Source organism: Leptonychotes weddellii, chromosome 4, assembly GCF_054177405.1.
Source record: "Leptonychotes weddellii isolate Sample4059 chromosome 4, ASM5417740v2, whole genome shotgun sequence".
NCBI lineage: Eukaryota > Metazoa > Chordata > Mammalia > Carnivora > Phocidae > Leptonychotes > Leptonychotes weddellii.
In genome coordinates this window covers 18,452,963-18,465,447 of record NC_138372.1, presented here as the reverse complement: position 1 = coordinate 18,465,447, position 12,485 = coordinate 18,452,963, and the positions used below count along the sequence as shown (strand labels likewise).

Here is a 12,485-nt window from a genome sequence, read left to right as displayed (position 1 = left end):
GTGGAAACACACACCCCCACGTACACACGGACTTCCCCTTCCAGCCCTCAGAGGGCCTCCAGCAACAGTCTGGTGAGGGCCTGCTGGCGGTTGTGAAAGGGGCCGCCTTAGACCGCTCGCTGCACCCAGCTCCTGCAGGCAGGGCTGTGGAGGCCGGGACAGCCCGGGGAGCCCCAAAGCTCTCCGTTCCGGAGCCAGTGGGGCCCCCCACCAATCCTCAAATCCCAAAGCAAAGGAAGACTCTGTGGCTAGCAGGGTGCAAGAAGGGGCAACAGGAAGGAACCGGTCTCAGACCTGCCTTTGCTGGATGGTCTGTGCTGGGACTATGAGGCCTCTGGTGGCTGGAGCGGGGGAGGACAGCCACCAGACCACAGCCCTTGGTCCCTGCCCCATTCCCCACCATATACTTCCTCTTACTTACTTCCCCCCACAGGGCAGCTGGGAGAGAACCCCAGAGCCCCCCAGCCTGATCCCTGGTCCCTAGGGTCCTTCCACCAGCTGCAGCCCAAACCCAGCTGCCAATCCCCGCGGTAACAGACACCAACAGCCCCTTCCCCAGTTGGCAGTATTTGCAGGGCCTCCCGGGCCTGCCCCTTCCGGTGGGACAGATCGCTCCTGATGGGGCAGGTGAGGAGAGGTCCCAGACGTCCCTGCTGCACTAGGCCAGGACTGGGCCATGAGTGACAACCAGAACTGTGCCCCTAATAAACACAGCATGTATTGCACAAGGCCGTTCTTTCCTTCAACCTCCACTGGTGTGGCTTCTGCCAGGCCCTGTGTCTTAGCTTCGAGAGAGATCCTGCACTTCAGAAACACGAAAACCAGACTCGGACAGAAAGTGACTTGCCCAAGGCCACATGGCTAGAAAGGGGGACAGCTCAGAGCAAAATCAAAGAGTGTTTGCTTCCAAAGCCTACACTCAAGCGTTTCATTATCGCCCTCCATGCAAGCCCGTTTCCCCTTTGGACATCCGTCACAGCTACCGGCCCCCTGCTCTGTCCCCAAGCCCCGAGCCTGACACTAGGAGGCGCACATGTTAAGACTCAGGCCTTGTTCTCAGGCAGCTCCTGAAAATACATGATGACAAAACACAAGTGGCTACAAATCTACAATCGCGTATTATGGGTGCCCAGAGGCAGGAACTATCTGCCCGGGGTGAGGTCCCAAAGGACCTTCCAGAGAGGGTGCAGTCCAGCTAAACCCTGAGGATGAACAGGAGTTGGCCAGGCAGAAAGGAGGAAAAGAAAGACACTCTATGCAGAGAGAGACCTGCATGAAGAAGAGGCTGAGGCCAGGAGTGCAGGGTAGGAAGTTAAGAACCGTCCACTCACTAGCTGAGCGCTCCCAAACAAATTTCCCTCCCCGCCTGAGCCTCAGTTTCCCCCTCTGTAAAACAGAGCTCACAACTAAATATTCCACCCTTGGAAGGTTGTTGCTACAAGTACAACGGGCCACAGAGACAACGGGATGTTGTAAACAGGACTCCTCCCTGGATTGGGTGGGCAGTCTTACTGCTGCAGTCTCCTCTGGGCAGGCTGAGGGGACACAGCCCAGCCGCATGGTCCCGGGGCCTGGGAGGGTAGGCTAGCCTACCCCGGCCAGTCCAACGGAAGTTCCCCCCCAACACCTGAGGCTTCCTAGGCTCCCCGAAGTCCGCAGTCACATCCTGCTTGTGCTCCAGCCAGAGGAGCAGGAGGGATCCGGGATGGATCAGGGTTTCATAAACAGGAAGAGAGGAGGGGAGGGGGGAGACGCCCAGCTCTCAAAATAGACCTGCAGGCGCTTCAAAGGGGTCCAGCTCCGGAGATAGCCAGGGGAGGGGGCCGGCGGTGCCCAGTCCACCCTCATGGAGGGAGGGAGGGCAAGCAGAGCCCCAGTCCGCCTGAGGACCCCAGGCGTGCCAGGGTGCCAAAGGGATCTGGGAAGCTCTTGCCCTGGACTGCTGTCCGGGCTATGGCTGCTAAACCCCAAATCCCCCTTTCGGCCTAAAATGAATAAAGTAAGCAAACATTAAACACCACACTTTGGGGGCGCCCGGCTGGCTCAGTCGGTGGAGCAGGCGACTCTTGGTCTCGGAGGTTGTGAGTTCGAGCTCCCCACTGGGTGTAGAGATGACTTAAAAATAAAATCCTTAAAAAAACAACAACAACAAAACAGAACACAGCAAACTTTGTGGGACTGTTTAATTTATACATATCACACTCCTCCTCCGGGTGGCCCTGAGGGGTGGACCCTGTTTTTCTATAGGAAAAGCATCTAAACCTCAGAGCAGTACAGTACCCGCCCAAGTCCTACAGCAAATGAGAAAGGGGCAGGGTCCTAAACTCAGAATGCCTGACTCCCAAGGGGCCCCCCCTCCGCCTCTTCTCCACCTGGAAGGCCCACTTCTCTCTGGAGCTGCCAAATCCTGCCTTCGGAGGCCCAGCCAAATGCCAGTTCTGCGGGGAAGGTGGCCTGCAGCCTTACTCCCCTGCCACACAGAACCGTAACCATCCATCCGGCCCCTGCTCAGCCCCAAGCGCAGGTGCCCCTGGCTGGTTCCCCAGGACATGCTCCTCTTACCATCTCACTGGGAGAAATGTGGGCACCAGGAAAGGGGTACATTTCTCTGCCTGATATGGGGCCTGGCGCAGAATGGAGATTCTCTGTGCCCACAGTCATGCTCCCCACCATCACAGCACCCACCACCACACAGCTTGCCTGTCTCCCCCGCCTAAGAGCAACCTGAGGCTGGGGGTACTGACTTCATTTTAGGGCCTCCCAGCGCTCCAGCATGGTGCACCGAACATCTGTCTGATGAAGCAAAGGAGAAACTGGCCTGCTCCCAGCTCCTTCCACCACACAAAGTGATGAGGGCCTGACCACAGGCTGAGCGCCCCCTGGTGTGCCAAGCCCAGAAGTAGGCCCTGGAGATACTGTGAGGTTCTGGGGGCAACAGAAAAGACAGATGAGCAGGTGTCTAGAAATGGTGGAACCCAGAGTCACAGGGACTCAATACTCTCCCTCTTCAGCATGCAGTGTTCTCTGGGCTGGGAGAAGTATGGGCTCTGTGGTCAAGCAAGACCTGACTCCACTGCTCACCAGCTATGTGACTTTGGGCCTCAATTTTCTCATCTGTAAAATGGGAATAGTAACAATCTCTACATCAGGGGTGTTGTGAAAACTAAATGCAAAGCTCCCGGGGTGGTGCCAGGTATGGGTTAAGCTCTTTCTCTTCCTTAACGTGGCACTCAAGGCTCTCCTTGCCCATCCATCTCCAGCCTTGTCTCCCTTCCCATCCCAGGGTCTTCTGCTCGAGAGCAGGGGTCATAGGCTTGAGATCAAATGTAGGTTACCCACCCGAGTAAGCGCCTGCCCTCTCCCAACAAGCCCCTCTAGCTCCTGAGGTAGCTTACCACCTGCCCCCCCAAAGCTGCAAGCTCCTCTGCAACCCCCAGAACTTGAGCCCCAAGATCTGAACATCCTGGCTGTTCCTAGAATCCCTTCATTTTGTGACGAGGCAACTAGAAGCAGCTACTTTGTGGAAGGAGATTCTCCAGACAAGGGACCCGGTCTCTGCCACTTGGTCTGGCCGCTGTTGGCCACGGTGGCCACAGTAACCAGCAGAGGAGGGGTAGGAGCCTACTTATCTCACCTTGCCCTACCCCAGGCAGCTCAGCTCCCTTCTCTTAGGAGGCTGAGACAAGGCAAACATCGGGACCAGTCCCAGGTCTATTTTATTTATTTTTTTATTTATTTATTTATTTTTTTTAAAGATTTTATTTATTTATTTGAGAGAGAGAATGAGATACAGAGAGCATGAGAGAGGGGAGGGCCAGAGGGAGAAGCAGACTCCCCGCTGAGCAGGGAGCCCGATGCGGGACTCGATCCCGGGACTCCAGGATCATGACCTGAGCCGAAGGCAGTCGCTTAACCAACTGAGCCACCCAGGCGCCCCCCAGGTCTATTTTAAAGGTCAAGCTTATGGCAAGTCTGGTGCCCAGGCTGACCCAGATCTAGAGGGTGTGGCCCCTGGAGGGCACGGAAGCGGAACAAGACACTGGGGTACCCGCGCGGCTGGTGCTCAAGTCACTGTGCGCTAGGCAGTTACTACCCCATCTGTCCTTGCCACCACTCCCGTGACTCAGGTACCGTTGTCTCCAGTTTACAGATGAGGAAACTGGGACTCAAAAGCAAGAACACCTCTGGCCAAATAGTGAGGGTGGAGCCAGGACGTGAACGCAGGTCCGCCACCTACTGTCAGAACCCACGCTCCGTCCTTCCTCAGCAGCTTCCCGAGCCCCCCACGGCCAGCAGCTCTGGGGCCTGACAGCTCCTGAAAACTGGGTGTGCTCTTTCCCAACAGAGAGATGAGAAAGCCCAGGCCCAGAAGGAACAAGGGATCCACCCAAGGTCACGCAACTGCCACCCAGCCCCTGGTGCTTTTGTCCACACACAAAACCAGCAACAGGGACTGATGGGCTAAAGGGAGGCGCCCAGGGGAAGCAAAGACAGTAGGGGGGAGGGAAGCACCCAGGGCTGGGAGGTGGGAACCCAGAGAAACGGCCAGGGTGCCACATGCCGAGCACTGGGCCATGGTTAGACTTGGGGGGCCACCAGGTGCCCTCCCTTCATGTACCAGCACCATATACCCAGAAGATTCTAGGCCCTCATCATGCCCAGCTGACCTGAGCCTCTCCCATCACCCCTTCGGCCCTTTCCTTACAGCCAGCCCAGCTGCCATGGGGAAATAAACCAAGGAAGTGGCCTGGGTGAGGAGGAGCCAGAGTTCTAGCCTGGATTCTGCTCCTGACCCTCTCTGGGCCTCAGTCCCCTCACCTGAGAAATAGGAAGGTTGAGGGGCGCTTGGCTGGCTCAGTGGGTAGAGTGTGAGACTCCTGATCTCAGGGATGTAAGTTCAAGCCCCACACTGGGTGTGAGATTACTTAATAAAATCTTTAAGGGCGGGGTGCCTGGGTGGCTCAGTCGGTTAAGCCGCTGCCTTTGGCTCGGGTCATGGTCCCAGGGTCCTGGGATCGAGCCCCGCATCGGGCTCCCTGCCCGGCGGGGAGCCTGCTTCTCCCTCTCCCTCTGCCTGCCTCTCTGCCTACTTGTTCTCTCTCTCTGTCAAATAAATAAATAAAAAAAAATCTTAAAAAAAAAAAAAAATCTTTAGGGGCGCCCAGGTGGCTCAGTCAGTTAAGTGGCTGACTTCGGCTCCGGTTGTGATCTCAGGGTCCTGTGATCGAGCCCCGCATCGGCGCGCACATCTCTCTCTCTCTCAAATAAATAAATAAAATTTTTAAAAAATAAATAAATAAAACAAAATCTTAAAAAAGAAAGAAAGAAATAGGAAAGTTGGAGCAAGTGATCTCTGTGCACAGGGTCACCTCGAGGATTTGGTGGGACCAGAGAGGGGGGTGGGCCTCCCTCCTCCTCCACAACCATGCAAACGGTCCCCTGCTCAGGGTGCTTGCCTTAGTCCTCACCTTGGACGGCTGCAGTCCAGCTTCTTCCCCTGACGCCTGTCCATTCTGGAAAAGAGAAGGGAGATTGGGGAATTTAACCAGAACTTTCCAGGGTGGGAGAGTGCAAAAACAGACCCACCAGAACGCCCCCTGCCCCCACCCCATGAGGCTTCCCCCAGATAGCTAGGGAGGCCATGTAGGCCAGGGCCCTCTACCTCCACTTTCCCTGGGGGGCGCAGGTGTCAGGCCTCCCACAGCAGCCCCTCGCCAGCATGTCCCACTCCTCCCTCCCTCGCGCTCTCTGCCTAGCAAACCCCTCGTCTTTGAAGACTGAGCTCATATGTCACCTCCTCCCAGAGAGAAGGAAAGGGCATGTGTGGCTCCCAGCTCTGCTGGAGACAAACTGTGACTCTGTGCCAAAGAACCAACTGCAAAGAGGCCTCAGTCTCCTGATCTGTAACATGGGGCTAGTTACCCCACCTCCCAGAATTACTGCAGGGATATAAGGAGACCAAGTTTGCGCAAGTGTCCAGCCTGGAACTGGTGGCTGCCCTGTCCTTGCTCCATTCTGGGACTCCTCCCCGGCCCCTGCCAGGCAGAACCACGGCCGCCACACTGCGCCCCTGCATTCCTTCCCTGCGCCACTGGCCACACGGCAGGGACTATGTACACAGAGGCCTGCCCTTCCTAGTAGAGGGGGGGACAGAGATTAGGCCTTGGCGCTAACAGCTGCTCTCTTCCAAGCCCCTGCCACATGCCAGGCACTGGGCTCGGTGCCTCACACCTGTGGTACCATTAAATCCTCCTGACCTGGGAGGTAGGTCCTGTCCCCATCTGGCAGACGAAGAAACTGAGGTTCAGAGGAGCATAGTGATGGGGCACCTAAGGTCACACGACTGGTAAGTGGGGATTCAAAATCCGGTCTCCGACACCCAGGAGGTGCCCAAAAAAAGGTCTGCTGAAGAGCAGCCCACACCTCAGCATGGGAACTACCTGTAGAGAGGCGGCCACTGGGGCCCATTTCTAGGCAGTCCTGCTTCTTCCAGCCCCTGGACTTCGCCCTCAGGGGTATACCAACCCCAGCCCATCCCTTTCCTGTGTGATAGGAGGTGAGTAACCAGGCCTGGGGAAGCACGGAAGGAGCCGTCCCCACCCCTCCTGGCACAGCAAGAGTGTGGTGAGGCAGCTGGAGGCTCCCACCGGTAGCGAGACCCAGCCTAGGGCAGGTCAGGACTTTGGAGCCAGGGGCTGGGTCCACAGGGCCGCTGTGGCTTTGCCTGGCAGAAGCAGGCACAGCTGTGCTCTGCCCATTACATAATCTCCCTGCCCCTGGAGCAGCTCCTCCCTGCTGCTTGCAGAACATCCTGCCCCCTGAGCCCCTTTAATGCCCCTAATCATCCCCAGGGGCCGCTTTCTGCAGGCCCCTCCACATGCACACACACATACATTCTGTCATCTCTCAGCAACCTGGGGGAGAGGGCTGGGTTGATCAGGGCCGGGGAGTCGGGAGTGGGGGCCATGATGCATTTATGTATTGAGTTCACCCAGCATTCTAGACTCTTGCTATAATTCCCTCAAATGGTCATAACGGCCTTCTTGCATACCAGTCCCCCTTCCTGCCCTCCTCATTCCAAACCCCCATCCTTCTTCAAACTCAACTGTGATCCTTGCATTGAGCAATCAACTCTCTAGCTCACGCACTCCTGATTGAGAACCTTCAATGGACCAGGCCTCAAACCCTGCCATGGCTTCCACTGCCTGCAGAATAAAGTCCCAGCTCAGTCCCCAACTGCCCAACACAGGTGATTAAGTATGTGGGTTCTAGAACCTGACCTTCTGGGTTCAGATTCTGGCTTCTACCACTGCATGTCCCTGAGGTTACTTCATTTCTCAGGGCTTCAGTTTCCTCATCTGTGAAATGGGAGATGAAAGTAATGTATCTCATTGGGTGGCTACAAGAAGCAAACAAAATAGCGCCTATAAATACCTAGCCCTAGCACAGAACCAGTCCACAAACAATAGCCATTATTATTACTGGGTCTTCTTCTTGAGCTTTAACCGAATGACCTGGGACCCTGGGCAGACCAGCTTGTTCCATATCCCCAAGCATCTGTATGGTGGCTCCTTCTACCAAGAAAACCCTTCCTGCCTTGTCACTTTGGCAAATGCCTGGCCTTCTTTCAGCACTCACTCCCAGTGTCCTCTCCTCTGTTCACAAAGCGTCAAGTCCTTTCCTCCCTCCTCTGGGCCCCAACGGCACCGAGCAAACCACAGGTTAACTTAGGAAGAAGCCATGGCTTGTCCGTCACCATTTCCCTAGCACCCAGCTCAGGGTCGGGCACATAGTTGGTCACATGAAAGCTCAGCTCAGCAGAGAGAGCAAGAAGACCAGAGCAGCTACTAGGACTCCTATTTTTCAGACGAGGCTCGGAGTTAAGGGACTTACCTGAGGTCCCTCAGCCAGCAGGTGATGGACATGGGGCCATAACCCAAAGTCACATGGCTGCAAGCCTAAATCCCCAGTGAGGGAGGGGAGGAGGGCTCGGATGCACCCAGAGGTGTGGGCTTACTGAGCAATAATATCTGGACGATTCAGGGGACCCCACAGGTCTTGTTTGGCTGCCTCCGGTCCTAGGGTCTCTGGCCTGGGTACCATCCTCATGAAACCCTTTGCCTGTAAGAGCTGATGCACGACGTTTCTAGAAGGGGATGGACAGCCCTGGAGAAAGGACTGGGAGCACAGAGACCACAGGCGAGCATCCCCCTTAGAGCCAGGGTCCTGGGAAGACAGGGTCCACGTGCCCCTCTGGCCTGACTGCACAGGCAGGTGGAAAGAACACAGTTCTGCAGCCACAAAGACAGAGCCGCTAATCCCAGCTCTGCCGGCCACTCGCTCTGACCTTGGGTCTGTCACATCACTCCTCTGACCCTCGGTTTTCTCATCTGTGTCATGAGGCCAGGTCTGTCTTGTTCACAGCTGCACTGTTGCTTGGCATAGTACTTGTCACATGATAAGTACTCAATAAATATTTGCTGAATGAATGAATAAATGAATGAATGAAAGGGGACAATGATGCTGACCTTGCAGAATCCCAAGTCAAAGACCTTGTCTAAAAAGTCTGGTACAGGGGCGCCTGAGTGGCTCAGTCGTTAAGTGTCTGCCTTCGGCTCAGGTCATGATCCCAGGGTCCTGGGATCGAGTCCCACATCAGGCCCCCTGCTCGGCGGGAAGCCTGCTTCTCCCTCTTCCACTCCCCCTGCTTGTGTTCCCTCTCTCGCTGTCTCTCTCTCTGTCAAATAAATAAAATCTCTAAAAAAAAATTAAAATAAAATAAGAAGTCTGGTACAGGAAGGGCCCTCTGGCCTCTCCCACTCTCCCCACTCTTCTTCAGAGAGCACCGCTCCTAGGACAGCTGCCTAGGGCCCCCAGACCACTGTGCCCCATCCCCAGAGGTCAGAGATGGATTCCAAAAGGCATTCTTCCTTCCCGCCCAAGCAGCTCTGTCTTGAGAAGCAGGGCTCAGGGCAGCGTCTGGAGAAGCCAGGCAGCAGATGGACAAAGACAGCACGTGCCCCACGGGCAGGAAGCAGCCCCAGGAGCTGGGGTCAGAGCCCAGCACTGGCAGCCCTGCACACTGCTAGAGGCTGGGGGCCAGGTGCCAGGGCTGGCTGGCACCACCGGCCCTTCGAAAAGGCTGGACAGAGGCCCTGTGGGACAAGCAGACTCGGCCAACATCCGGAGCCGCCTCTCCTGGAGTACCTTCCACCTGGGCCAGTTTGATCCCAGCCCTTCCCCATCCTTGAGCCCTACCCCCCCAACTTGTTGGAAGACAGTGGGAGATCTGGACTCCCATCCTGACTCTGACAGTAATTCATACGCCAGTTCTCCTCTCTGAGTTCAGCTGTTTCATCCGAAACTGGTGGTAATAATCCCTTTTTTTTTTTTTAAAAAGAGGCTCCTCACCTAACATGGGGCTTATATTCACAACCCTGAGATCAAGAGTCGCATGCTCTACTGACTGAGCCAGCCAGGCGCCCCAATAATGCCTACTTTGAGAAGCTGTTTGGAGAATTATTTTATTTTAAGGAGGTAACAGTGGTGAAGCAGGGCCGGGGGCACACAGTGAAGCTCTGTACATGGCAGGGCTGGGCCCCCTGAGAAGGTTCCTGCTTCCAGCAGGGCCAGGGAAGGCCCAGGCAGAATCCTCACCCACACCGCCACCTGGGCCAGGCCCTGCCTCCCAGCAGCCCATTTTCGGCAGCGTCATGAGGAGGGCAGAGCTGTCCAGGTCCCAGGCCTCTGCCAAATGCCCCCAGCAGCCCCTTGCCTGCCTCCTTCCCGGCCAGGAGCCCGTGACAGCTCCTGTACCTGAGGGTCAGGCTACTATATCGCTTACATATCACCTGGGCTAAGAACAGCAAGGCCCTGTTCTCCACTGAGAACGGCCCAACTGGCGCCCTGGCTGCCCCATGGCTCCTATTACCCAAACAATAACACCCAGTCGCCTGGCACGCCCATGGAGTGGGGGAGGGGGAGAAAAGGCAGCACTGCCCAGGGCCCTGCACCTCTCAGGCCCAGGAAGCATTAAGCTAGGACTCAGCACTGGCCACTGGAGGAACAGAGGTGCAGAGAGGCTAAGGGCCGGCTGAGGGTCACACAGTGTTTCCAAGCTGAAGCTCTGAGAAATCACAATGTCCCCAGTCCTAGGAAATACACTAATCTTCTCCTCGCACGGAACTCAGATGCAGTTGTACTCAAAACTGAGTTGAGTTTCCTTTTTTTTTTTTTTTAGATTTTATTTATTTGAGAGAGAGAATGAGAGAGAGAGAGCATGAGAGGGAGGAGGGTCAGAGGGAGAAGCAGACTCCCCGCTGAGCAGGGAGCCCGATGTGGGACTCGATCCCAGGACTCCAGGATCATGACCTGAGCCGAAGGCAGTTGCTTAACCAACTGAGCCATCCAGGCGCCCCCTGAGTTGAGTTTCCTATTCAAACCTAGTCCCCTGCCCCAGGATTCCCCAAAGGGAAGCAGGAAGTAGTGCCCTGCACTGGGAATCAAGCTCCTGGGTGTCTGCCCTTCCTACGAGTATAACCCAAGGTAAGTCCCTGGGTTAAGTTCTTCCCAGCCTACCTTCCTCTAGGGAGGCCTAAGTCACAGGGGCATGCCAGGGCAAAGGAATCCACCTTTGAGCGCCCCCCCAACCAGGCCCTTATGCCCCAGGCCTCTGAGGGGGGGCTACTGCAGAGGGCAGTGTTCCTCACCTCAGAGAGTGAGTCAGCGAGAGAGAACCTCCGAGAGTCATGCAGGGCTTGTAAAAACCCCATGGCAGGGATCCCAGAGCAATTTACTCCAAATTGCACCTTCAGGTTGGTTACCTAATCCTGCCGCGCCCACCCTCCAATAGCCAGTGTCAGCTATGACCATCCCTTTAAAGGGGTAGCACACCCTGGGTGCTGGGGACCTAGGGTCCTCACTCTAATCACAACCTGTGGCCCTGAGAGGCAGGGTACTTGGTGGTTGCCCCAGGTAAGAGGAGGCAGAGGAGGGGAGCTAGGCAGGGGCTAGGGACCAAAGGCAGGAGAAAATCACCTTGGCTCCCGGGCTCACTGAGGTCTTCACACCCTCCCAGTATACCCCCCACATCCCCTCTGGAAATGGAGTTTCACCTGCCTCCTTCCCAGCATGAGGCCAAGGGGAAAGTTTTCTTAATCTGCTGGTTCAGGGCCTTGACCTTGACCCTGGGTGTCAAAGGGCACAGGAAGAGCTGGCCTTCTGCATCCTAGGGCTTGGCACCACAGAATCTTCAGAGGAGGGCCGGAGCTGCTTCTGGGAGAGGCTGGGTGACAGAGGCTAAGTGCCCCAGGGGCCCAGCCCTTCCTCTGGGAGGGCTCACAAGAAAGAAGGCAGGCACCAAGGTCCTCCCTGTCTCCGGGAATAATCTGCACAAGGTCTAAGGGCTTTTCCCCACTGTCTTCTCCACAGCCTGGGGTGGGGGACACAGGTATCCTCTGGCCCTAGCCTTGGGGCAAAGAAAACCAAGAGTTTCAGCCCTAGACAGGTGGTGTCACCCCATATTCCACAACTGCCAAGGGTCAAGAGGGGTAACCCTGCTAGGGTCAGCAGCGGAGAAGCGGGGAGCTCTCGGGGTAGGGCGCTGGGAGGCATCAAGGAGACGTGGGGTTCCCATGACGCTTGTCTCCTGGCACCTCAGCCCTGCCCGTCTGCGCTGATGGAGGAAGCTCCGACAGCTCCCGGTACAGGTCCTAGTTGTGTGGGGTGAGGAGGGCCAGATCTCAGGGCCCCGCGGGATCCCCTCTCCTGGCTAAGGGGGTTCTGGGCGCTTGGCGGAACTGTCCCTCGCGCACACACACACATACACACACACCCGGGGCATGGGGGGTGGAGCCGAAGAAGGGCAAGAGATCGGAGTGCACTCGCGCCCTCGAGGGCGCCCTCCAGGCTGCAGCGGCGCCGCGAGCCGCCCCGCCCCCGTGGGGACCCAGGCTCGCCGGCCGCCGGCGCCCGTCCCCCGCCCCGCTCACTCACCTCCGGGTCCAGCGGCACCAGCTCCATGAGCGGCCAGGGCTCCTTGAGCTGGGCGAGCGGCATCGCGCCGCCGCCGGGCCGCCCGCTCTCCTCCGGCGGCCCGTGCCGCGCCGCCTCCCGGGTCCCGGGGTCCCCGGCTTGGCGCCCCCGCGCCCTCCCCGCCCCACGCGAGACCCCCGCGCTCGGGCTGGGCCGTCCGCCGCCGCTGCCGCCGCGGCACTCGCACTTCGGCTCCCTCCGTCACCCGGCGCCGCCGCGCCCATTGGCTACCTGCGCGAGGGGCGGGACCGCCTAAGCCCCGCCCCAGCCCCCGCGGCACGGCTTTCCCGGAGCGGACCCCCGCCCCCGGCGCGCGGGAGGGCTGGCCCCGCCTCCGCCGCGAGCCCCTGGCGGGTGCTCTGCCCTGCTTAGAAGAGGCCTTCCCGGCTCCTCCCTCCCAAACCTGGTCCTCCCTGTGCGGACCACGCCGGGGTTGTCGCTTTCCCCTCATC

The 12,485-nt window shown here is 57.6% G+C and overlaps 1 protein-coding gene across 1 annotated transcript in view; it reads right to left on the bottom strand.

Moving 5' to 3' along the window:
* The window catches only part of RPS6KA1 (ribosomal protein S6 kinase A1), a 38,489-nt gene extending 26,358 nt beyond the window's left edge, over window positions 1-12,131 (bottom strand). The window contains exons 1-2 of the mRNA XM_081817807.1: window positions 11,995-12,131; window positions 5,469-5,513 (exon numbers count right to left, since the gene is read on the bottom strand). Coding sequence (XP_081673933.1) covers window positions 5,469-5,513; window positions 11,995-12,057 — 108 coding nt within the window. The 5' untranslated portion in view covers window positions 12,058-12,131. The remainder of the gene's footprint in view (window positions 1-5,468; window positions 5,514-11,994) is intronic.
* Between the last annotated feature and the right edge of the window lie 354 nt (window positions 12,132-12,485).